At 34.2% G+C, this 26,099-nt stretch overlaps 1 protein-coding gene across 5 annotated transcripts; it reads right to left on the bottom strand.

The window, feature by feature from the left end:
• Positions 1–445: 445 nt before the first annotated feature.
• Positions 446–8,619, bottom strand: LOC141462127 (uncharacterized). Of its 5 annotated transcripts, none has more exons than XM_074143739.1 (9): positions 8,462–8,490; positions 6,771–6,862; positions 4,202–4,466; positions 3,368–3,564; positions 2,907–3,073; positions 2,764–2,819; positions 1,500–1,717; positions 1,299–1,410; positions 447–641 (listed from the first exon to the last, which is right to left on the bottom strand). In XM_074143739.1, the coding sequence occupies exons 4-9, from the start codon at positions 3,553–3,555 to the stop codon at positions 501–503; spliced, it is 882 nt and encodes a 293-aa protein (XP_073999840.1). In that variant the 5' UTR covers positions 3,556–3,564; positions 4,202–4,466; positions 6,771–6,862; positions 8,462–8,490; the 3' UTR covers positions 447–500. The 5 variants fall into 5 exon arrangements, with proteins under 5 accessions (XP_073999839.1, XP_073999838.1, XP_073999837.1 ...); XM_074143740.1 differs by lacking the exon at positions 8,462–8,490 and adding an exon at positions 4,578–4,723; XM_074143738.1 differs by lacking the exon at positions 4,202–4,466 and having other exon boundaries at positions 446–641; positions 8,471–8,619.
• Between the last annotated feature and the right edge of the window lie 17,480 nt (positions 8,620–26,099).

Below are 26,099 nucleotides of genomic sequence, written 5' to 3' on the forward strand. Positions count from 1 at the left end.
ACTGTGTATATGAAAATAAGGGTCAACTGCGAACCCTCACTTTTGGTCGCGCGTCAGCCGCGTATGCGGGCAGGAATCTAAAATCAAGTCACATATTCTGAAAGTAGAGGTGACGGGCTACAAATTTTTCCTCTACCATTTTTCGCTCAGATCAACCGTTTAAGCATGAACTGCATTTGAGCCGTCTTAAAATGAACACCCTGTATAAATGAAAGAATGGATACTAAGTTTTTTAAAAAAAATAAATGCTTATTAACTTAAAATTTAAGCAAACAACGACACGAAACTCACCTAAGTGTTGCCTGTTATTTACCTGTATGCGGCTATATTGTTCTGAAAAGAAGATTGTCAAGTACCAGATACTAATCTCAGGAATTTACTTCGTGTTACTAGCTTATTGATTACCAAAAAAAATGCACTTATAGATAATTAAAAACTTGGTTTTGATAAACCAAAACAAAAATAGACTTTTATTATTAAAAACAAAAAAAACATCCACATTATAGTCGTGAAAATGGCGAAGTTGTTACAACATTTTTCAGATTACCAGTGACCGCTACATAACAGAACGCTCCATTCTCTGGTTTTGGCTGTGAAGCTATAAATTCATCTGCTTCTGCACAACCTGGATTCGTTATACCCTAAAGACAGATTCGAGATTTTGCTAAGATTAGTTATACGAACACATTTTTGAATGATAGGAATTTGATTTACGATTGTTATGTGCATGCGAAAGGTTCAAAGTTCGTATAAGTGGAAGATCATGATGAATACATTAAAACAAAAAAAACAAAAACAGACCGTAATATTTGTAATAATTATCAAAATTTCAAATAAACTCTCTTGTTCCTATTTGAGCCATAAGCTGCCAAATCTCTTTGTACATTCATTAATCTATAACCTCTTAAAATAATTACCTTCTCTTATGGGAGCTAAAAAAATTAAACAGCTGTAATAATTATCAAAATTTCAAATAAACTCTCTTGTTTTAACATTAACCTAAATTCCAATACGGAAATTGAAGAACAGGAAATGTTCTTCCTTAACGTCTTATACCTCCAACAAATCCATGTTTATTGGGAATTTTAGGTTATAAAACCTTAAGCTCACTGAATTTTTTTTCTTTTGCCCTAAAATTTTACGTTTTCAGCTCAACTTTGTACTTTTTTAACCAATTTACAAAATTACATAAGTTTTTTTTTCCTTGGGAAGAATTCCATTCTTGTAAGCTACCTTCTTCCATCTCATGCCTCACTTGAATTGTTAACTTAATATAATTGCCTCTAGTAGGAACTTACAATATTGCTGGCATTGGGATAAAGTTCTGCTAATTCCGCTAGCGGAGGCAGTGGTGAGTCTTTCGAAGGATAATCCTGGAAGGGTCCAGTTACCCGCAAATCATGAATGTACCTGAAGTATTAAATGAAGAAAGAAAGAAACATAAATTAATGACGATTTAAGAACTACTGTATTAAATTTTAAAAAAAAATTATATTAACCCAAGCAATGTTTGCATATAATCATTGCGAATACCCTTCATAGCTAGACAGGAGGTGACACGAATTGTGGCCAACGTCTGCAACCAAAGAGCAACTTTTGCCTTACCAGCTGGAATCGATATTAAAGCGGCGTAAGGTTTTGCCATGTGCAAAAAGTACATAAATTCTTGATCTAATAGTGCTCCAGCTCTTGGATTACAGCCTTCTTCAACTGCGTCCTAAACAGAGGAGAAATACGTAAAATGCCCACTCTCCCTTACTAATGTTCTTAAAGTTCTATCTCAGTAATATGGTTCGAACTCGGAATGTTTGACCAGTCTAGACTGTCAGTAGGATGAGGATGAATTACGAACTGCAGCTCATTTATTCTTAAGAAGACTTCTTCTTTTTTTTGTGTGTAAAGAGTGTAGTCTTATAATGCGTAAAAAGAACTACAGTGGAGTCTCGGTTATCCGTCACCCTTTTCTCCGTCCATTCGAATTAACCGTCACTGTTCTCAGTATTTAAATTTAAAAAAAAAAAAAAAAAAATTATGTCGCAGACATTGTATTCATTAATTTTAATACACAATAGAATGAATTGAATAATGAAAGATAGCTGACCTTTAAGGCTTAAGCGTATAAACGTATAAAATATGTATACCAGTTAATACAAAGTTTTATACACGTTAAACAAAAGAATCTGGAAATTTTCCTGTTTTTTCCCATTATCCGTCTATTCGACTATCCGTCACGTGTCCGGTCCCGGTCATGACGGATAACCGAGACTCCGCTGTACTTCCGACTGACTAAAGAGAAGGTACTTTTGACAACATGGTTTCCATCCACATGTGCTGATAGAGTAACAGATAGGATAGCTCACCCAACAGGAACTCGAAATAAACTGCTATTCGAAATTCTTATTCTAAGAGTACAAAATCATAAAAGTTAATAGTTTTGTTACATCCTTCATAGCGGGGAATAGCTTACTCTTGATGCCCAAATTTTGCGCTTCATATCCTGAAATGTAGGGCCTAAATTTTGAATTCCTAGACTGCTACCTAAATTTAGGCTGAAAATGGGAGAGAAGTGGTAGTTTGGCATGCAGGACGACTAAAATGATCCCTTTGAATTTGAACTTTTTCTGGCCAAATGATTAATAAAGTTTGTGGTAACATCATTTACACAAAGTAGATGAACCTGGACTAAATGAGTGGAAGTCCGTAATTGAGCCATTGTAAAATTTAAATGTATTGTATAAAAAAGAAAAAAGATGGAGTCCTAACTTGAGAGCATTCCTCATGGACACTGCACCCCATTCTGGCATCCTTTTCTGGAAGATCTGGAATAGATTTAAAAAAACGAAGATACTTTTAGTACTTTACAAAAATTAATTTTCAAACTAAAATTATTTTGTGTAAACACAAACCTGCGATCAAATCTTGCCAATAATGTTCATTCTCCCATCTGGCTGGAGCGGTATCTATTTTGGCCATTTCCTCTAATTTCGGCAATGGAACATCATCTGCAGGTTTTTTTTGGAAACATGGTAATACTTCGTCATTCAGCATGCTTAGACAAAGTTGTAATAAATGCCTAAGAAATCAACTTTGTTTTTGTAAAATATATTGAGTGAATTTAACTTAAATGAATGCCTATATTTTGATTTTTATTTTCATCATAAATAAGAATAAGTATCGTAATCATATCAAAATCGCAAAATTCAATTTTTATCGATAATTAATGTTCACTTCAGGAACGATTTGGTTAGCAACAAAATTTCGATAACACAACTGTCTTATATTCAATTAGTATACAAATAGGCCACAATTGATCCGCACTTTATTTTTATTTGTTAAAACTTACGAAAAAGAAGTTAAAATTACAGACCTGTTACGTTTACTTCTCAGCGCTGTACTATGGTATTCTGGGGCGTATAGTCGGCCAACCCATGGCAACAGGGCATTTTTATCTTCAATTTTGCTCATTGCTGGTAGGATATCCTTGAGAACGGTTGAATAGTAAATGAACTCCGTATTAAGTGAATCCATGGGTATGGACCCCAAACTGTTTGACATTTCACGGCGCTGTGCAAACATTAAAAAAAAAACAAAACACAATTTATGGTCTAACGGGAACATATGCTGAAATGATGGAATTAGAGGCAGTTTTAAAAACTATTTCGGTACGCTAACTGGTTGATATGTATTGTGAATATCGATGCGGAAGGATCGATAGTAACAAATCGAGGAGGTTACAGGTGATGTGTGAGATGAGGTGCATTACGTTAAACACGCATTACATGTATATTATACCAGTTAATAAACACTGTATTATAGTTTTTGTGTTTTCTTTCTTTAAATAAATAACACTGATGAACAAAATTACAACTTTTTAAACTTTATTTTATATAAGAACTACGAAGAAAACAAAAGAACATTAAATTAAAATTTTAAAGTTTATCGATAATTCTTTAAATTAGAGTAAGTTATATAAGTAAATTAGTCATTTGAGTGTATAGTTGAGGTAATATCTGTGTCATAATACCTATACAGTAAACAATCTGTCAAGAATTAAGGTCTTTTACTTTCGTTATTCGTGGTGTGAGAAATGTTATGTGAACACATCTTTTCTTCGATTTCAACTTGACATTTTTTTTACTAAAATTGAATTACTTTAAACATTTTTAAGATAAAGGAAATTTTGACTGCTAAAATTTCTTACATAATCACAGGTTTTTCTTCTGCAGTATGACAAAGATGTTTATTTTTTGGATCGTTAGCTTCAAGCGAGAACTTTGTTAACAAAGGGTCCTTCTGTTATTCAGCAGTAGTATTGTCAACATCGGACTCGGGAGAGGTACTTTTGTGCTTTTATTGAAAATGTTGATGTACCCTCGGCTAATTGTAATTTTTATTTTAGAATTTTCTCGTCAAGCATTCATCTTCTTCCTGAGTGCTTTTGTTCGTCTTCGTTTCCCGGATGTGCTCTTTTAAAGTACAATTTCTTTTAGAATGTAAAACTATTGACAGTAATATTAATTCTGTATAAAGTATGCACAGTAACGAACAAACACTACGTGACAAGTTCCTCAACTTACTTTTCCGTTAACCTTGAGCCTGATAGACAGCATGTTACAGTTTTACTTCTAGAGCATAGTTCCGACTATCGCCCATACAAAACAATCTCAGATGACCTAGACTGATTTAGTACTAGCAATGTTAAAGTGAATGGCATTTCTGGTCACTAGAAAAGACTTTCATTGTATATTACCAAATACACTTTCTATGGACAACATTAGTCAATCAACAGTATGAGTTATTGAAGTTTAACAATAAATGATTTTGATTTCAATATTGTTATTGTGGGCTTTGTCTCTCAAACTATAAAACTAAAGTAGATAGAGTTCAAGGGAATCAGTCCGTGGATCTAAGATAGTAAACAAGAAGCCGAAATGCAGTACAGTTGAGCATTTTCAACTATTGTGGCTCTTCCAATGTAGAGGACATAGCTTTGTGTGCAGCATCTCTTGGTTGCTAGGGAAGTAGCGCAACCTAGCAACCTAAAACACTTAAGTTTTACCAGATTATTGCTCTCTCCAGCCCCTTTTTGAAAGATTCGGAAAGATGCTTACCTCTAAGGCAAATCGACTGCAGAAGAAATGAAGAAGTTCCAAGATAAGGATAGACTACTCTGGAGCGGATGAATGATTTCCAGAACTTACGATAGAATATTGCGGAAGATGTTAGGGATACACGCCTAGAAGCTGCATCCCAAAGCAGGAGGGCAGTACCGTCAATCATAGGTCAAGAAGTCTTGCATACTGGGGTACATTAAAATGATGTGATGATTGCTTTTATTTGATGATAAAACCTAATTTATCCTGATTCACCCACAACCATTACATTACTCTACATTCTTTAAAATCTTCAATTATTATTATAATTTTTGTTCTTTGCGTCACCAATAACATTTTCTGCAGTCAGAGGACCTCCCCAAAACGTGTATTTCTGGTGGAAAATTAATATCGAAAACCGTTCAAGAATAGATAAAATTGTAAATTTGATCTCAAATATCTCGTCTAATATTAGGCATATCGAAATGGGGTTAACGTCATTTTTCACAGTTTTTTTTTATGTAGTTTTCATAATCATTGTCGAAATTAGTGGTCCTTTTGAAACCCCAATCGGGTTTTTGGCCCTTAACTCCGCCAAAAATGAAGATTCAGCATCAGGGGTGGAAAATTTGAAAACTAGACCCAAAAAAACATATAGTTTACTTCGTGGGTTTTTTTCGAAATTCCGTTTTCCTAAAAAGTTATTAGCGAATTGGTGCGTTTTAAATGGATCACTCTGTATATTGACGCTTACATTTGCCGTCATAGGAGACGGAACAAGCCTCCTGGCCTAATCTATGTTAATGATGCGATGACACATGACTGTAACAGGATGTGTTGTCAATATTTCCCATAAGTAATAGTTTTCATAACCTAGTTATAAGAGATTCATGTCGTCACAAACTTATGTAACCACTACCCAAATTCCTGTTATGTTCTTTAAGAAGGTATGACCGAAAAAATTGTACTCATTCAAGAAAATACAAAAAAAAAAAATTGAGTTAAAAACAACAAACTTTTTATTACTAGTTCACGCAAACAAATTACGGAACGTAAAAAAAAATATATATATGCGTTCTGTTTACAAAGCTCAGTGTGAAAGGTCACATAGAACGCTCTGTGAATGTTAAACGAGATGTAATTTTTGTTTTGAAATAAAAACAAGAACAAAAATTTAGGCAGTTTTACATAAATGTTAGAGAAAGTTGCTTTCTTTTAGGAAATTACTTCGTTCCTTTTCGTTTCAAAGGCGAAATGTAAACAAACAAAAATATAACCTTCTAATATTTCATCATCAAAGTTCATTTATTATTATATGTGGATTCGTTCACTTTTAAACAGCTGTTAGAGAGCTCTAAAAACCCTAAAAAAAATATGCCCACCTAACAGGCGTAATTACCAATTCTCACTTCACCAAAAAAGAGCCAGAAGTCCCTGAAACAATTTTTCGTCGTGATAAGCGCCATTAGACATCTAAGCGCGTTTTTAAATATCCCTAACATCATCTTACAGGTAATACCCTAATTCTTGGACACTGTCAGAAAGAAATAACAGTCCTCACAGTATTTGTTATGATGCTTATTTTGTACTTTTATAAAATGATGTACCAGAATATACTGATTAATACGTAAATCACAGCTTCTTGATGACTACAGATGAATTAGTTACTTCACTTACCTGTTGTTCACACTTTTCTGAAATCACTGGACGGTAGAATCTTTTCATAATATTTGTTTCAACTTCTTCTGCTTTTTTAGTTGGACCTGGAGCTATTTAGGCAAATAATAATAAATATTATAATTTTTATGTACATACAATAAAACTATTAGCAAAATTAAGGGAAGTTTTCTTCTGAAGAGGAAATATTGCGATCATGTTTCAAATTTTCGGAATTGATGTTTCACTCAAGAAAATCCCGTTTTGATTTTCACTAAGTTTTTATTGTAAATATTTTTTATTTAAGGCGCTACAACAGCTTCAATAAGATCATTAGCGCTTGGAGCTTTTTTTTTGTTGCAGTGCATACCCGGCCACGGACAGTGTTCTCTCGTTATAGTTAACACTTTCCATCATCACCAGTTGGTGAGCTGTAAGAAGCACCTAGCTAGAGTAAATCTAACCCAAGATCTTGAATCCAATACGCTTATTATACTAACAGAAGTAAAACTAATAACTCCTACCTGTAAACTTTGATGATCCTATGTAAACTTTGGTTTGAAACTTATACACAGGGAATACCAATTTCACTGTGCTTTCGGCAGAAGCTGTGACCACTCACAAGTGCAGTGATGGCGAACCTATGACCCGCGGGTCAGACACTCTGACCCACAATTGCTAGGCAACCATTTGTTTGTTTACGCGGGTTGATTTTCTAATTATGTGGATAATTTATATTCTATCTGTATTTTTTTTAATCACGCATTGACACAAAAGCAATTTAAATGCTATCTATAACCTTTAGTTTGATCATTACGCAAATGACGACAAATGCTTTTGAATTATTTGAAATAAAGCAAAAAGTGTTTACAAAATATCAAATAAAATGTATAATTTTACTCATATTTTGTTTGTTAAAAAAAATCCACAACCCAAAGCAAATAACCATATTTAGATTTTTCTTCAGATAAAACACACTTTTGTTCAGTTATGTTTGTAAAAAGAGAGACGTCCATAGCCACTTGTTTCGTCCCGTTTTACCCGTTAAACCAACTGAATTTTAAAGATGTTTAGTTTTGAAAATATTGAGCTTCAAAGTTTTAAACTTACCTTTTGTGCAAATGGGCATTAGTGAGCTAGCACTAAAAAAAAAAAGAACAAAATTTGACTCACGTCTCAAAAAGGTTCGCCATTCCTGCTCTAATGTATCATATCTTTTGTGGAAATCTTCGTTGAATTTATCCATTCACGAAGGCTTATTAATTTATGGTTTATTGCCGATTTCCTACATTAATCCAACCATCCGAGATTGATTTTATCACTTTGGTGTAGAGAATTAGATTTCCACCAAGTTCATATTTTATTCACTACACATGCCGAATAGAAAAACTACAAAGAATTTCCACGTATTTAAAATAAACGCCAACTTTGCGATTCAAAAACATATAGAATCAACACCAATTTAGAACACGAATTCCGTACACTCAAAAAATAGAGGGTAACCAAACTTCAGAGGTTCTTGAAAGGTTAGAATTCAAGCGTACGATAACAACATAATGAAATTTACACAAACAAAAGCTAAAAATACATCGCTAGTGAGTGAATAAATGCAGAAAATGCGGAAAAGAGTTCCATGATCCGAGAAGCCACAAATAAATTATAATTCATTTAAATAATTACTAATTAGGAAAACAAAGAGAAAAACAACAAACCTGACTTACCCCCCCTCTCATTCTCTTTGCTTTTTTCTTGATCATTATTCATGGTACTATTATTCAAGTAATTTGCATTAAATTTTTTTTTCTACTTTGTTCACCAAAAAAATACTGAGATTTACCTATTGATTAAAAATCATATGTGGTAAGTCAGAAAACATATTTTTGTTTCCTCAAAGGTGAAGACGACACCTTGTAGTGCAATGACGAACTAGTAAAATAAAACAAATATCATGTGAACAGTTTTCTTAATTGTTTCGAATTTTCACTAAATGTTAGCTTCAATTAAAGGACATTCTGGGAGCATGAAATAAAAGGAAGAATATTCAAAATATTTCATAAAAATGCAAAGCCTCTAAGTGCAGAGTTAACGGAATTTCAACTGAGTCCCTTACCAAACGTTTACAAAAAACATAAAACCATGAGAAAATAAATATTCCCGAAATTATTTGAGATGTTCAAAAAAAAGGAAAAAAAAAAGTGTCTTTCGTGCACATCACTGACCAAAGTAATGATGTTCAATGAAGCTGCATGAAATGTCAGACATGCAACGAAATGAGTCGAAAAGAACTTTGATAGAACAATTAATTGTGATGTTCTAAATTAGTGAGCAGAATCTGAATGGGATTTTTTTGATTTTCTTTCAACTAAATAAATCAAATTTTCGATTTCGAGAATTTACTCGAAATATCCTTTTTTTAGATCATGAAAAATTGATTTTTCAGACATTTTTCCCGGAAAATTTGGTTAAGAGCTTTACGTCACGTTTATTTTATAACCTTAAAGTTAATTATCTTTTTTGAAATAAATGAAATCTCATCCAATCTAATCCAGACTTTTGGCGCTTCCTGATGGAAGTAAGATGAGCTCTTGGGGATCAATGTGCTCCCCATGGGAAACAGCTGACATTAGCTAGTTCAAATCTCTTTCCAAAAACCGTTGGGCAGAAGGGGAGCGAAGGACTTCGACTCCCTAATTGGACTACGGATTACTGTACGCCTTACAAATAGGAATATAATGTGCGCACTTTCCCAAGATCATGGAATGACGGATTAGTCCTTTTGGTTTTTCACTTCCTGCACAGCAGTTCAGCAGCACGTTTTACTTCCTTCTGTGACCTCTGTCTTTAGATTGGAATAGACGAGATGACATAAACAAGATTGTTGTCTTTAAGATGATCGAATAAAATTTACCAAGAAGAATATTTTAAATAAACTTTAAAAACAACAAGTACAGTGTGGGTGGATGCTTTCTTAACCAGTTAAGCATGTTTGACGTCAAACCAAATCTCCATTACCCCGCGTTCGACGTGTATACTCGTTGTGAAATATAAAATTGCCATTAACTATAAAAACTCTAGAAATTTTAATAGAATACAATAAGAATATTATTTGGTGGGATGTTTCCTTTATCTTACCAATAGAACTGCCAAGTATTTTGTACGGAGGGAGGTGGTGTGAGTCAGCCAAATGATAAGTGGTTGGTCTCAGCATTAGAGATTGGGGAATTATGCACACAAATAGAAACTCTCAACCCTTGTGCAATGCCCGGTTTTTTACCTCTTAGATAGAGATTCAGACCTCACAGTACGAGCATGATTTCATTTTGCACAGAATTCAAAAAGCTCTTTTCTTCCTTGTAAAAGCAACTTGCGTCCCTAGTTAACTAGGAGCAATGCATACGTGAAGCTGTGCAAGATTTTGGAATGAGCACAGAATGCTCTCTGGTAATCTCAAGCCACCCAAAGAGAGATTGCAGAAAAAGTCGCTTGCAGTGCGACTATTATGACGTTGTAAACTTTTGGTTGTTTTGCCCTACGTTCGACGTGTATACACGTCATTGTCTGATTTTAATTCCGCACACTGTGGGCGGGGTTTTTTAAAAATTAAATTGCACGCTTAACTGGTTAAGAGACAATGCTCTGTGACTAGGGCCAGTAATCTTTCTCAGCTTCATTTTCATTCCTCCAAGGTAAGCGGTGAGCGGGTCTAGTTTAGTTCCTTCTACAAAGATCTTAAGTAACACCTTCTCCAGTAGCGCTTTCGAGTTGGCCAATCTTACCTTCCATACCTTTAAAGCACTTCCACCAACTTAGTCCTACGATATTGTACTTCTCCAAGGCTTCCACCATCTTTTAAGGGAAAATTTCTAGGGTTCAAGAAAATTTACGTAAATTGCAGTAAAGAGTAAAGTCATCAGAGAATACAAAAACCCACCATTTTTTTCCGAGGTCCAGGAAAGTAGTACTTAAAAGAATTTAAAAAAAAAATCAAAACTTAAAATTTTAAGTAAGTATCGGCAGCTTGAGACCTCCATATAATTTTTATGCGTGCACAAAGTACCAAAGATGCTGTGCACACTCCCACCGTGTATACGAGAAAGATATAGACCTAATAGAGAGAGGGTAACCTGGCAGTAACCTGACCACTTCTCACAACAGACCGCCTCGCGTTAGATTACTTTCAAATATTTACCACTCTCGGCTCAGTTCGGGTAATGTAGTTCGGCTAACTTTTCTAGTAAAAATTTTTTTCCAATTAAATTAAATTCTATATTCAAATGAAACAGCTCTAAAAGTGTTAAATATATATGTAAAATATATAAACAAAAATTAACGTAAATTAGTTTCAAGAATGTGCTACTAGACTATGTACTTAGTGAAGTGTTGGTCAATTAGGAATACATCGTATACGGTAAGTTAGTTTGTATATAAAATAAATATATAAATATATATTTCCATGATTAATAGTAACCGACGCCCGGAGCTTTTACTAGTTCACTCGTCTGGGACAACACTGTTCATCAACGGACAGTGAGTTGTAAGAAGAAGCTCCTAATATAATCTAAGGACCAGCAACTGGATTAGAACCCAGAATATCTGTGTGGTAATCTAGTACGCGATCTACTTAGCTATCTATAATCTTTCTCTAACTTTATATTATTAATTCAAAACATTAAAATAGCAGGTCTTATATTTATTTTTATATTTAAAATTTGAAAGTAAACAGCTGAGCTGTGAATTCTGTATTCACTAAAATGGCCATTCCGTTAAATTGACTTTTCACCTCAAAATTTAGAATTATACTTACAAATTTTCAGAGGTTTTCCGTTTTTTTTTTGTTTTTTTTTGAGTTGTACTGGACCTCGATTCACAATCGCACTCACAAACCTATTGGCAAAAACTACAATTTCAAAACTAGGAGACACTAAACTATTATTGCGGTAAAAACGGAAAATCCGGAACACGAACACTCATACGACTTGATTTTTTTTTTTGAGGGGGGGGGTCGTTACAAAAAAATCGTTACAAATCACAGAATTTATTCTGTAAAAATGGTGTTTCCATTTACCTAATTTGATACATTTTTTAGAGGGTCCTTAAAAAAACTCTATTCAGTTAAGTCTTAGGTTAGGTTAGCGGATTTTCACTAGAGTATTACTACTGGGAAAGGGATTAGCACGATGCTGAATTCCCTTATCGGGTTCGAAATCCTGGCTGGCTGGCCCTTACATTTTTCTCTTTCAAAGAGCTTCTTACAGCTCACATTGTGCGGTGATAGTGTTACGAGAGAACTTTATTCACAAGCTAACAGTGTGCTGAAAAAAAAGCTTCGAAAGCCAAGTTGTTAAAAGCGCCTTCGACTAGAAAGCCGGAAAGTAGCCGAAACCTTTTTTAACGCTTCACATGCTGTTTTGGAGCGGAAGTTGTTAATTTCGTGAAGTCGTCATGGACAAATAAGGCATTACCAGTAAGAAATGAAGAGCAAGTCTTCTGACCTTTGAAATTTAAACATGAATTTTGCCCCCACCACAGGGACTTTAGACGCAGTAAACTGGAATGTAATAATAAAAACCGTCTCAATTTATGTTTAACTTTGTTGCGTAATCCGCATAATATCCAACCAGGAGAAGTGAAATTAATAATAGGTTACCTAAAAAAAAGGCATTCATTTATAGTGGTTTTTACTTTTGCGCAGGCGCTTATAATTTAGGTTATTACTTCCTTGAATTTAATTTTTATAAAAGTTTAGGTCATCCCAACTGACTTAAGTAGACGACAAAAACATCTACCCACTCAACAAAACTAGACTTCACGACCTGGAAAACCAGTTGGTTGAGGCCCCAACATCGATAAACTTTACGGGTGGAAGATGTTATAAGTTCTGTTCCAGTGCTCCATCATATTCGGGCAAGCCCCCCAAAAAACTAATTTGTGAAAACCTCTTTTCCAGAATTAGGGGGGGCGGCACAAAACGGGCATTCCCTGTTAAAACTGGACAATCTGCGCCATCTAAATACCTTCTCTAACCAGCAGACTAGGAGAAAGTAGAAATTACATTTCATTTGATGGACATAATAATAATGATGAAATGTCATTTTGTTTCTAATTGTGTGGGGGGTGGCTACTACAGGTAAGCTGCTGGTGATGAAATTAGATTACGTGAGCAAAAAGATGGCTCTGGACACGCTAATAGAAGCAAGATAGTTTTCGAAAAAGTAAAAGTGATTGGCACTGACCGAAAGGTTTGTCCTTCAAATCCACCTTAATTCAATCTCTCCCCTCTCCACACTTTAAGATTGATTGCATTAGTGTAAGGAAAAAGGCCCAGGGGATTTGAGTTTGGGATATTTTGGCAAATTGATTTGGGAATTGGAATTTTTATGCTCAAAGTTTTTGTTGTTCTTAGTATAAATCTAGTTAGGGTGGGATTGTATCTGAAGGGAGATGAAAGATGGCTTATGTCAACGCCAAGCAATGGAGGCTTTTAAAACATCCATTGGTTGGTTTAGAGTACCTATTCTGTTAGAGTAGTCTGGCGAAGTCCATTGTAAGTTTGGACTCACACGATGTAAGTAGTTTTCCTCAGGCTGCGATGGACCATCAGCGAGTCGTTAGATCATTGTTCCACCACAAAAAAAGCCATGGTACACATTTAGGAAATTCAAGGGAAATTCGTCGAACTTACTGCCATATTCAGTTTTTTTTTGCCCTACACTAACCACGCACAGATCAATTCGTAAAATACACTTTCTTTCCACTTCAGGAGATCTCAGATCGATTATTTCTGGTAAAAAGTCAAAAAAAAAATCAGGATCCTGAAAGAATAAAATGAAAACACATTCCAATTTGAAAAGTATCGATTTATTGAACATAACCAATTTAATAAACTGAATGATTACCTTACTTCACTCAGTTGAGCGTTCATGAAATTTATACAAATAAAAACGATTCTGCGTCAATTATTTTGCGTAGATTATCTACTCCTGACTGGTTTCACTATTCTAATAGATAGGAATTAAGGCATGCGTTTAAAATTAACCAGAAGAATTAACCAGCGCACATAGTATTGATCGTGGAAAATCGATTTTAAGAAGAGATTTCAAGATGGCTACACCTTCCATTAAATATCTTAGTTAATACAGTGAATCAGTTAAAAGAAAAATAACATTTAATAAACAATCGAGATTTGAATAAAAATCTTGAGAATTGAAATAACAAAGAAATCGATAATTTTTGTTTTAATGTACTAGGGTAAGGGGAAGTATTGCAATCGTTTCAAATTTTCGATAACAAAAGTTTTTTGTCCCGGAAAAACGGGATTTTACGCCTTGGCGTGTCTGTCTGTGAAGTTGATCAGCGTGAGTAAAAAAAAAAAATAAAAGAAAAATCGCATTAAGTACAAATCTCGATATCTAATTTTGGTGCCACCATCGATTAGCTGACACTGATAATAATACAAAATTAGCCAATCAAGTACCACTTTATTCGATTTGATTTGTTCAGTATTTTTTAAATTGTTCTTGAATTTTTATACACTTATATGTCTAACTAGCTCAAAGTATTTTATTACAAAACATTTTTGCTACAGAAAGTTGGCTAACCTGAACTTCCATTTTTTGCTGCTAAGATTTATATACCTTTAGTGGTCTTTTTTTGTTCTCGAAAGAAGCACCTTCTTTTTAAAGTGAACATGTAGAATCTTGCAACTCTATGACTTCTTAGTTTCAGGAAAACTTAATTAAATTACGTCATTGCGATACGAGAAATTAGTGTGAACACATTAACGTTAGATTTTTTTTTTATTTCTAATTTATGTTACTAATCGATTTACTTAGTTACTTATAATTAATCGATAGATAATAAATGCGATATATCGAAAATAAAGTCTGTGCAGAAATAAAGGGAAAATTGATATAACTGCCTGTGAATTGAGTGAGTGTGTGTATGCGTGAAAGTCCAAACTGTGGAAATTTTCTTTTCCCAGTTGGAAATGAATCCAAGCGCCGCTGGTTCACCACAATGCGGAACATCACAACTAATTGAAATGTATTTTTTTTAGCAAGGAAAGACGAGCTTTGATCAAACGCATTGTTGATCATATAATACTAAAATACTTCAAGACATATATCGCTACACACATGTATAATACAATGGGGTAGAGGGGGAGCAGTGTTGATTGATTGCGCGTCGCTCCTCACGCTATCCCCGCCTAACTGTCACGTTCTGATTAGGATACTAACTGTGCTAAACAGCATTACATAGCCGTACTTCATCTAAGTGCGTATTGACTTAATGGCCATATTTTTTACTTTCTCTCATCAAGTTTTGTTTATTTCCGGCAATAATTGTTCTGAGTTTCTCTTGAGATCAAAAAATATGGTCCTTAGAAAAGGGTTTTTGTTTGTGTAAACACCCCTAGCCCAAAAACAAAAATTACTGTAGATTAATTAAGATTTTATATTTTGTTTGAATACGTCTACGAGAGAATTAAAATCCATTACCGGAAGTGATGCTAAGTTTTGTTCCACTTGGTTTTTTATTTGAGACCTTCTTGATAACGGCTGAGACAGTTCTCCTTCAACTATCTACACTCTTTTTGGTACACAACTTTGGTTTTGAAGCTGAAATTCCAATTTTTTTAAGATTACTTAGCCGGAAGTAAAGCACTTTTTTCGAGATCTTTCCACAACCGGACGTGATACTTTTTTTTTTTTTTGTTGCATAAACTTTATATTATATATTGCATACTAAGAGATCTTATAACTTTCATTTTTTCTCTGAAATTTAAGGGCGCTTCAAAATCTGAGATCATTGACGCCTTGGAGCTCTTAAAGTCAAAGTCAAAGTAATAATTTTCACTGCCAGCGACTAGTGAGCTGAAAGAAGCTCCTAGAAAGTGAAATCTAAGCGCTAAGCTACCGGATTCTAACCCGGATCACATACAATTTAACCAGTTAACTATTTATGACGGAAGATATTCGTCATGAAAAAAAAAGTGTAAAATTTTGTGTTATGACGAGTATATTCGTCACGCGTTTTCAGTAGTGACCATCGGCAGTTAATTTTGCAATTTTAGTTAAAACTAAAATATATTCGTAAATCTATTTTTGATGTATTTCCTATTTATGTTAATATAAATAAATGTACATGAAATAAATAACGAAAACAAAATACAAAAGTCATTTCATTGCAAACAAATTTCATATCGATCATACTCTGGGTTTGACGAATATATTCGTCATAAAACAGTTAACTGGTTAATAAAAAAAGATAGTTTAACCAATTAAAATCAATTTAAAAGTAATATAAACTACTCCCGTTCTATGTATTCTTTAAAGATCATATCTGGAACAATTAACAGAGATATCGATCAGAGCTTAATCACCTAAAAATCGAGCTTTAAATTTCCAGATATTAAAACCAATAAAATCAATTTTAAAATAATATAAACTATTCCCGTTCGATGTATTCTTTAAAGATCATATTTGGAACAATTAACAGAGATATCGATCAGAGCTTAATCACCTAAAAATCGAGCTTTAAATTTCCAGATATTAAAACCAATAAAATCAATTTTAAAGTAATATAAACTACTCCCTTTCGATGTATTCTTTAAAGATCATATTTGGAACAATTAACAGAGATATCGGTCAGAGCTTAATCACCTAAAAATCGAGCTTTAAATTTCCAGATATTAAAACCAATAAAATCAATTTTAAACTAATATAAACTATTCCCGTTCGATGTATTCTTTAAAGATCATATTTGGAACAATTAACAGAGATATCGATCAGAGCTTAATCACCTAAAAATCGAGCTTTAAATTTCCAAATATTAAAACCAATAAAATCAATTTTAAAGTAATATAAACTACTCCCGTTCGATGTATTCTTTAAAGATCATATTTGGAACAATCAACAGAGATATTGATCTAGCTTAATCACCAAAAAAATCGAGTTTTACATTTCCAGATATTAAAACCAATAATTATCACTGAAATAATAATATTAGAAGAGGTCCAACTTGGGAAAATGGAAACTGAACTCATTCTAAAATCTAAAAGAAAATAATAAAAGAAAACTATCGGACAGTTCAAATAAATTTATTCAAAAACTCAATAAAAACAACTTTTACTCAAAAACAAAAAACTTGTCCAGCTGTTCGGTGTTGTTCATCCTGATGCGCAATTTAGCGCACACTGTCGCAGTAAATTTTGTTTACTTTTTGTTCAAAAAAGTGTTTGTGATTATGTTTAATGTCATGATTTAGTCTGCAAAATTGGACTGACAAAATTTCAGCTGCATTTTTTTCTTGGCATCCTCTCAGATGTTGACGAGCTAAATTAACCTAAACTTAAAAAATAATATCAGCGCAATGAAAGTTACTATTTCTTCCATTATTTCATAAATACTATGTAGACATATTTAATATAGCAGGTATAAAGTATTAATTAACGTAAAGAACTGTTGCATGCCTGCAGTTACACTGATTGCAATTGGCAACCTTCTTTTTTTTTCTGAGGTGCAACTCTTGTTGCACATTTAACCTTGTTTTTGATACATTTCTGATTTTCTCTATGTGAACTTATCACTATAAATCTTTCTATATCACGTATAACTTCCGTTCAAGCGTTACATCAGGGAAAATCTGAAAATGATTACAATATCGTGCCTATTTCCGCTTCAATAACTTGATAAAAGATTAAAAAAAAAAAAAATAGTGTTATGAATTGCAAAAGCTAGAAATGACATTCATTTGGTCTAATAACAATAATTAATTAGGCGATTATTAATTTAAACATCCTAGTACTATCATTTCACCCTAATCCTTTAGCTGCAAACCTATTCTCAACCACACTTCCCTCCAACCCCCGAAGACGGCTGAGGCGCCGTTGGCCCCGTGACCAACTGGTAGACTAATGATGGTCATCACTGGATGATCATCATTCATGATTGCCACGCCATTTTTATTGTACGCACAGCATATTTACTTATTGTACTGCACGAGTGCAGGTGTAAATTTCAAATAAAAGATATATAAAAAAAAAAAAAAATCCTAGTAGACTGGAGCGTCAAAAGAGATTTGGGACAAGGTGATTTAGGGCAGCCGTTAGTAGGGCAAATCCCAAGTTTAGTTTCTCTTACTCTGGTCTGTTAGTAAGAGAAAGGGTCGAATCAGAATTGCGGATTTAAGATCTCACCGGAAATGTCCGTTTTCAGGTACACGTAGTCTGAAAAAGAGGTTCGCAGAGTCTCAAGGGGGAGCCACGCTGTCATAGATGTCTTGGATCCCTAATGCTCCCTCTTCCCGGCCCTTTGATGCCTTCTTTTGCCCGTCTCCCCAGAAAGATCACAGTGGGGTTTTCCGATTAAGGTAGATCTCAAATCCTGATTACGGAAGAGAGGTTCTCACCACACCTCCGTTGTTTGGAGTTGAGTTACACATCTTAAAAATTCGGCGTTTTTGAGGAAGTGTTATTTTACTTTAGGGCCTAGTCGTTTGTGCAGTAAAGTAATCGCCTATTTCTTTCCGGTGGAGCTTTACGTCCAACTACCAATTAGGTGTCGGTGGACGGGGGGCAGAACCACATAGTTTACTATTAATACTTTTTTTTCAAAAGTCGCTACACTCTTCGATTAGAACCGAGCATCTCCCACTTACAAAGCCACGCTCATAACAACAACATAAGTCTTTAATGTGCACTATTTCCGCACGGTACTTTTTTTTTTTAATTGTATTAACAAATTATTCCAATTAACACAAAATTTAGTGCAATTACATGTGTTTAGACATACAAACTGGTTTTTACGTAACAATATCTAGGAGATATATTATTTTTATTTTTTGGTCAGGGTCCATCCAATTATTGTCCATTTAGATCTATTGCAATATGGTTAATTTTGTGCTCATTTTCAATTTCTTTTATCACAGGCTGTCTCTACCGAGTGTTGTTTTTTTTTTAAATAAAATTGTAAGGTATCGCTTTCCAAAATATTATACTGTTCATTATTTTTGGTGACTGAATCATAGTTTCAGTGGGATGAAAAATTAGGATGAATCTGTTCATGGACTGACAGGCAAGACAGAAGACACACCAACCCTATAATGATGTAAAAACAGTATATTGTAAATTAGCCCTGAAGATCGACCTAGTCCCTAGGTCGAAAGCTCGGCATAATTAAGTTTATCATGACTGAAACTGGCATTAATTTTTCATCCTATCAAAATATTTTATTAAAATGCATATTTATTTCGTTTATACAGGAAGTCCCAAGGTATATGGATAACGACTTTTTCTCGCAAACTAAGATAGCTAGAAAAAAACTAAAAAATACGTGTTCCCTTAGTTTTTTGTTAGAAATCCAAATTTAATTTGTAAAATTTTTTCGGTGCTTCCAGAAGCGAGATACAGGCACCAACTTCATTTTTTCAAATAGGGAGGTGCGGTTTTTATTTAAGAAATAGATTCCTCTATTTTTTTAAAGAAAAATTTACTCGAACGGTTTTTTCCTGTGAGCGATATTTTACAAGTTATGAGTGAAAACATGATTCTTTTAAGAAATTTTATTATAACGGTTTTTTGATTGAATAAGAAGAAAAGTACTATTTTATTATAATTTGTACTCCTCATTAATATTACAGATCATGCTCGAACTGGCCTCCACCGTTAGAGATGCTTAGACATGCTCTTTCCTGCCAATTGTCCTTTACTGCCAAAGAAATAGATTTGAATTTAACCGAGTTATAGGCATCTATTATTCTTTGCTTTAGTTCATCTACAGATGCAATTCCGGCTTGATTCTAATACAACTAGATTTAGAAATGCTTTTAGATAAGCAGAAATAAGGAAAGAAAGCAAAACATTATGAATAATCACCTTGTTTTTCAGGTATCCCCAAAGGAAATAATCCTTAGGAGTCAAATCCGGTGAACGAGGTGGCCACTGAATTCCTCCCGTGTCGATATAACACCATCAGGCATGTAAAGAGATATCTCGATAGGCAATTTGATGGGCATGTTATATCGACACGGGAGGATGCCTGTAACTCGGTTAAATTTGAATCTATTTCTTTGGCAGTAAGGGATAATTGGCTGGAAAGAGCATGTCTATGCATCTCTAATGGTGGAGGCCATTTCGAGCATGATCTGTAATATTAATGAGGAGTAAAATTTATAATAAAACAGTACTTTTCTTCTTATTTAATGAAAAAACCTTTAAATATTATCATTTTGAAATTTCTTATAAGAATCATGTTTTCATTCATAACTTGCAAAATATCGCTCACAGAAAAAAACCGTTCAAGTAAATTTTTCTTAAAAAAAAATAGAGGAATCTATTTCTGAAATAAAAACCACATCTTCCCATTTGAAAAAATGAAGTTGGTGCCTGAATCTCGCTTCAGGAAGCACCGAAAAAATTTACAAATTAAATTTGGATTCCTAACAAAAAAACTAAGGGAACACGTATTTTTTAGTTTTTTTCTAGCTATCTTAGTTTCCGAGAAAAAGTCGTTATCCATATAGCTTGGGACACCCTGTATATGTATGTACTTCCTCTGTCGAAACTCTCCAAGTTTAAATAGTGACCAGATAGCAATCAATATATTCTGCAGTAAGAAAGTATGAATGAAAGTGTTCGGATTTAGAACTAAGAGGATCAAGATGGCATTGCTATTCATTAAAAAAAATATAAGTATATATTAAGAAAGAACACTCCCAAATTACTAGAAAACTCAATGAACGCAACGTTCATTCAGCACGGACAAAAAAATGAATGAATAACTAGATTAGTGATCTCTAATACAGAATATTCTGCGAATTATGTCTTCAAACAACTAGATTTTACTACAATGGTCTGTGTGGGAAATCTTTAGCATAAATTTCCCTTGACATTACCACAAGATGGCGCGTAGAATTTCACTATAATTGTGGGATCTTTAGCATTGAATAGGTTATATTTTTCATGGTCAAACTCTTTTTTTTTTTGCAATCTGGATCACTGGGATCCAAATAACTGGACGCCATTGTACTTCTAATAAAGTTGGTAGGGCCGCACCCGAATAAAAAATTTGGCGTAAACACTGGCACTTTTCTCTTTAAAAATTTTTGCGTGAGAAAAAAAGTCGATTCTGTTCGACAATAGAGTATCGTTCTTAAGGCTTGGGCCCCCCCCCCCCAAAAAAAAACTAATCACAGAGAGATTTAATTATTTAACTAAATAACTGAGAATTATTACGAATAGAAAACAGATGTTTACTTTTCAGAGAGTGTTGTATTAAATTAAAACTACTGACAGGTCTACCAACTAAGATCTATAAACTAGAAAGGAGCTGTTATGTGAACTAAGAAGGTGTAGTATTATACTCTTCTTTTTTTATATAATATGCATACTGCTTTCTTTATGTTCGTGTCTTACCAATGCTTATTTAGACTTCGTTTTTCGATCTCTAAGACTACAGTAATAGAACAATCTTAAAAAATGAAACATTTTATATAACATGCATACTGCTTTCTTTATGTGTCTTACCAATGCTTATTTAGTCTTCGTTTTTTCGATCCATCTCCTAATCCTATACCATTTAACATGCATACTGCTTTCTTTGTATGCGTCTTACCAATGCTTATTTAGTCTTCGTTTTTTCGATCTCTAGGACTACAGTAATCGCCTAATCTTATACCATATAACATGCATACTGCTTTCTTTGTATGCGTCTTACCAATGCTTATTTAGTCTTCGTTTTTTCGATCTCTAGGGCTATAGTAATCTCCTAATCTTATACCATTTAACATGCATACTGCTTTCTTTGTATGCGTCTTACCAATGCTTATTTAGTCTTCGTTTTTTCGATCTCTAGGACTACAGTAATCGCCTAATCTTATACCATATAACATGCATACTGCTTTCTTTGTATGCGTCTTACCAATGCTTATTTAGTCTTCGTTTTTTCGATCTCTAGGGCTATAGTAATCTCCTAATCTTATACCATTTAACATGCATACTGCTTTCTTTGTATGCGTCTTACCAATGCTTATTTAGTCTTCGTTTTTTCGATCTCTAGGACTTCAGTAATCACCTAATCTTATACCATATAACATGCATACTGCTTTCTTTGTATGCGTCTTACCAATGCTTATTTAGTCTTCGTTTTTTTGATATCTAAGACTACAGTAATCGCTGAATCTTAGAAAATAAACATTATGATTAAAAAGAAAAACTATTTTGAAGGTTTGATAGAATGTGAAAAGTTGAGATTCTGCATTGAGATCCATATTTTTTCACAGTCAAACCTCAATATTCCAGTAAGAACTGGAAAATAGAAAATTTACACGACCGCAATGCTTTACTTACTATACCTACTTCTTTAAGGAGGTTTAATGGGAAGTTTTTACGTCATTTCTAAAAAAATTCCTTTCATACAAGAAAATTAATGGCCTAATTTTTCTGGCGGATTTAACGTCCAACTACCCAAATTAGGCAGGTGACTAGCAAACTTACTCTACTAATAAATTCTCATACTTACTAACCCAAAATTTCGATCGGGAATCAAACCCAGTACCAAGAAACTAATCTTAGATCTGCGGGCCTCGCCTCTAATCGCTCGGCTTCCTTCCTGTATTGAAATTGGAGGAACCATTCTTTGATGGTTCACTACTCGGAGATGATTCTTAGTAGAAGTTTTACTAAATAAAATCGGAGAGTTATCACGAACTAGTCTACCCAAATAAACTCATCACGCTGAGCTAATGGTTACTCCAAGAGGTCATGAGTTCTGGTGGAAGCTGTATTGTATCTAAAGATCATCATGTAATTTACACCCCCTCCAAAATGAAGATTGACACTAAGAGCCAAGGCCGAAAAACTTGGCAGGTATTCACAAGTCCAAGCTTCATGAAAGTGATAATTCCCCGGCAACAATAATAGTCTTGCGCGACTTCTGCAATTTACTTTTGTGAAAAGGTTAAACACGCACATGTTGAGAAAACATGGCGATTGTAAAAAACACATGTATTATCATCATCATCAACATCGTGGATGGAACGATATAATTAACCTCGTATTGGGCAATTTGGCGCACATCAAATCATCGTAAAGGAATTTAGATTGTTGTAAGTGTCGGTCGTAGTATGTGGTAAAAATTTCTCTTTGGTCAAAATGGCGCGAACATAAAGAGAAAAAAGGAAAGTGGCTAATCGTTTGAAGGTTATAATCGCTTAGACTGTTATAAATAAACATGAAAAATTGCCTAAGAATGAATATAACACGATTGTGCATACAAAAAAAACAATAACCTTATCTTATTGTTACATTTAATAGATTTAGAATTCATTACGTTCTCGGCATGCTACAATAATTCTGTTATCCTGTTCCGTTGTTCTCTAGTATTTTCAATAAATTACATTATTTTACATTCAATGGCTACTTTAAAAAAAAGGAAGTATTACGAACGTATAATATTATTTCGTAACAAGTTGCCACCGGAAATACAAAATTTTGAAGTTATTTTATCAGCAAAGAACCGGATGTGTACACACTCGACTCTCTCAACTACAATTATCGATTATTAACTTATAATTCCTGCCCTCCAGCTAGGAATTTTTACGAATTATTTAACTTTTCCCCGTAATAGGATGCCTTAAAATGAGTTTCCCTAGACTAGACAAATAGATCTAGCACTATATGCGCATGTGCTGTTCTAAGAGAAAATCATAGGAACCACTTACGATGACTCGCTCAACGCGAAGTATATCCTGGCTTTTCAATCGCAGTATTTTACCAACGTATGTAATGAATTTAAAAATAAACCAATCAAAAATCGCCCATTTTTTTTGGGCGGGGCTTTAACTTTCTGATTGGCTTAAATTTACCCAACAACCAATTAGGTGACGAGAGCACATACTTTATACATTTTTTTACTTAGTTTTTTTCTAACAAATAAAAAGTAACTACACGCAGGATGGAACCATTCCTAATTGAAAATTCACGCCCCATAACCACCACACAAACCCATTTAAGCCTCCTTTGTTTTTTTCTTTTTTTAAAATTAAAAGATCAGTATGTCTGTATGTCTTCTTTCATAGGACGGAAGTTCCACTCAGAAAAGGGAATTAGTGAGAATGAAGCTTGCTCAAGAGTTGAGCTAATTACTTCCTTCTAAGGAAACTACTGCCCCTTCTACTAATTCCTTCTCATTTCCGGACCAGATAGATAAAAGCATCTTGCAGGAAAAAGTAAGAGAGCTTCCAGTAAATTACCAGTTTTACCGGAAGTTAATAATTCATGGATTAAGCAGAACATCTACAGGAAACACACTTTATTTCTGCGAAGAAATGAATTCACTACTTAAGTTAGAAATAGACTTAGTGAGAACAAGCTCTCTACTACGTGCTAATTAGTTTGAAAATTGGTGACTAATCCACTAAGTCCCCAGCTTCCTGAACAAGTGACTAGTCCACTTCCCCTTATTAGGTTTCTTTTATAATTATCAACATTTTTTTCATATTTGAAAACAAAACCAATATTTTAATAATTTAAAAATTCCTACACCGCATTTTAATAACTATTGCGAACATAATAAATTAGGGGGGAAAAAATAATCGTATAACACGTAGCCTTGATAAAAACACGAGGCGCTCAAGGAATATTTCGGCTGTGGGTACCGTTACTGTATTTTATTTACTTATTTCAATTTTAAACGAGTTAGCTTGCCCATTTAACCTTATTTGCTGGACCCGAGTTTTCCTGCGATAGAAGTAGGCGTGGCTACTTGGGGGGAGGGGCCCTCCAGAGTATCATTACAATGTGGGCATATCACGTGTTAACTGCAGTTTGCCTGCGGGTTGGTTGCGGGTGAAACCAAATTATTTTGGGTTGTTAAGAGCAAAAAAGATTGGTATCACTGTTCCAATTCGTTTCACTTCCTCTCACTTTATCGTGCAGATTTGGGATTTCAACGGAAATATCCGGCCGGCTTGATCACTGAAAAAAGTAGTTCAGTGTGAGAGCGATGTCTACACCGGAAATAAAAACACGAAAAATCGCACAGAAAGTTCAAATTTGATACTTTTTTTTTTTTTTGATGCCACAAAATTAGAATTTGGACAAAATCAGTAACCCGGATTGACTGACGTTACTGAATAGGATTTTCTCGGAAACGACTCCCATAGGATTTCCTTTAAGATCACTGTGGCAGTGGCACAATGACGTAGGATCTGGAAATTTCCTCCAAAGTACAGCCTCATTGCCTCTGAATCTGATATATCCGGTGTCCCAAACAAGGAAGACCTAGTTTAGCAGCATCTCCTCACACACAGTCTTGATTTTAGCTTTTCCTGGTTTGCCACAGCTTTCTGTGCCGGAAATTGACTTAGAAATATCATTTGGGGTTTTACAGCACCCAAGATCCCAATTTCCTGAACTTTTCTTTGGTCATTGTTGAAAGTTTCTGTTACAGAACTAACCTGGGTAATATAGAAGTACTAATACACTCGTAAGGAAACAAATTTAAAGCGCCGAAGTGAAGGTTTGGTTTGCGTAAAGGTGAGCCGTTCGTAGAGAGGTCGGGGCCCAACTCTGACCAGTATGTAATACTGCGCCCTGACTACGAGGTGTGCAGCTCCATATCTTGTTATTAGTAACCAACTTTCCTTAATCTCTTATATAACCCCGTCTCAGGTTGTTCCCTTACTTAAAAGCCTAACTAGGCCGTATAAAGTGTATGTATTTCTTATTCAACATTACTGCATTTACGTCGCCATTTTTTTTTTTTTTTTTTTAAAGAAAATATCAGTTTCATTACTACACGAAGCTAAAATTTTGATGCTGTATCCAAGAATCGTTCCGGCTCTTCAAGATTAAGTATACCAGGAGAAGATGAATTCAGAGATTGGGTGCTCCTTTGTTGAGAACAGATTCCTGGCCGGCCTGAACAGTGGCTTTGCTGCTTCAAACTCAGAACTTAACGCAATACTGTCCTCAAAAGTGTTCAAAGTAATAGGATGGCACATAATACTTAAATCAGGGATGGCGAACCTTTTTGAGATGTGGGTCAAATTTTGTTCATTTTTTTTTTTTTTTTTCTAGTACTAGCTCTTGTGTCACTAATGCTCATTTGCACAAGAGTTAAGTTTAAAAATTTTAAACTGAATATTTTCAAAACTAGACATCTTTAAAATTCAGTTGGCTTAACTGGGTAAAACGGGACGATACAAGTGGCTATGGAAGTCTCTCTTTTTACAAACATAACCTGAACAAAACCTGAACAAAAGTGTGTTTTATCTGAAGAAAAATCTAAATATGGTTATTTGCTTTGGGTTGTCGATTTTTTTTGTAACAAACAAAATATGAGTAAAATT

The sequence above is a fragment of the Rhodnius prolixus genome, unplaced genomic scaffold (genome assembly GCF_049639745.1).
Source record: "Rhodnius prolixus isolate KJV_2025 unplaced genomic scaffold, Rpr scaffold_18, whole genome shotgun sequence".
NCBI classification, from domain to species: domain Eukaryota; kingdom Metazoa; phylum Arthropoda; class Insecta; order Hemiptera; family Reduviidae; genus Rhodnius; species Rhodnius prolixus.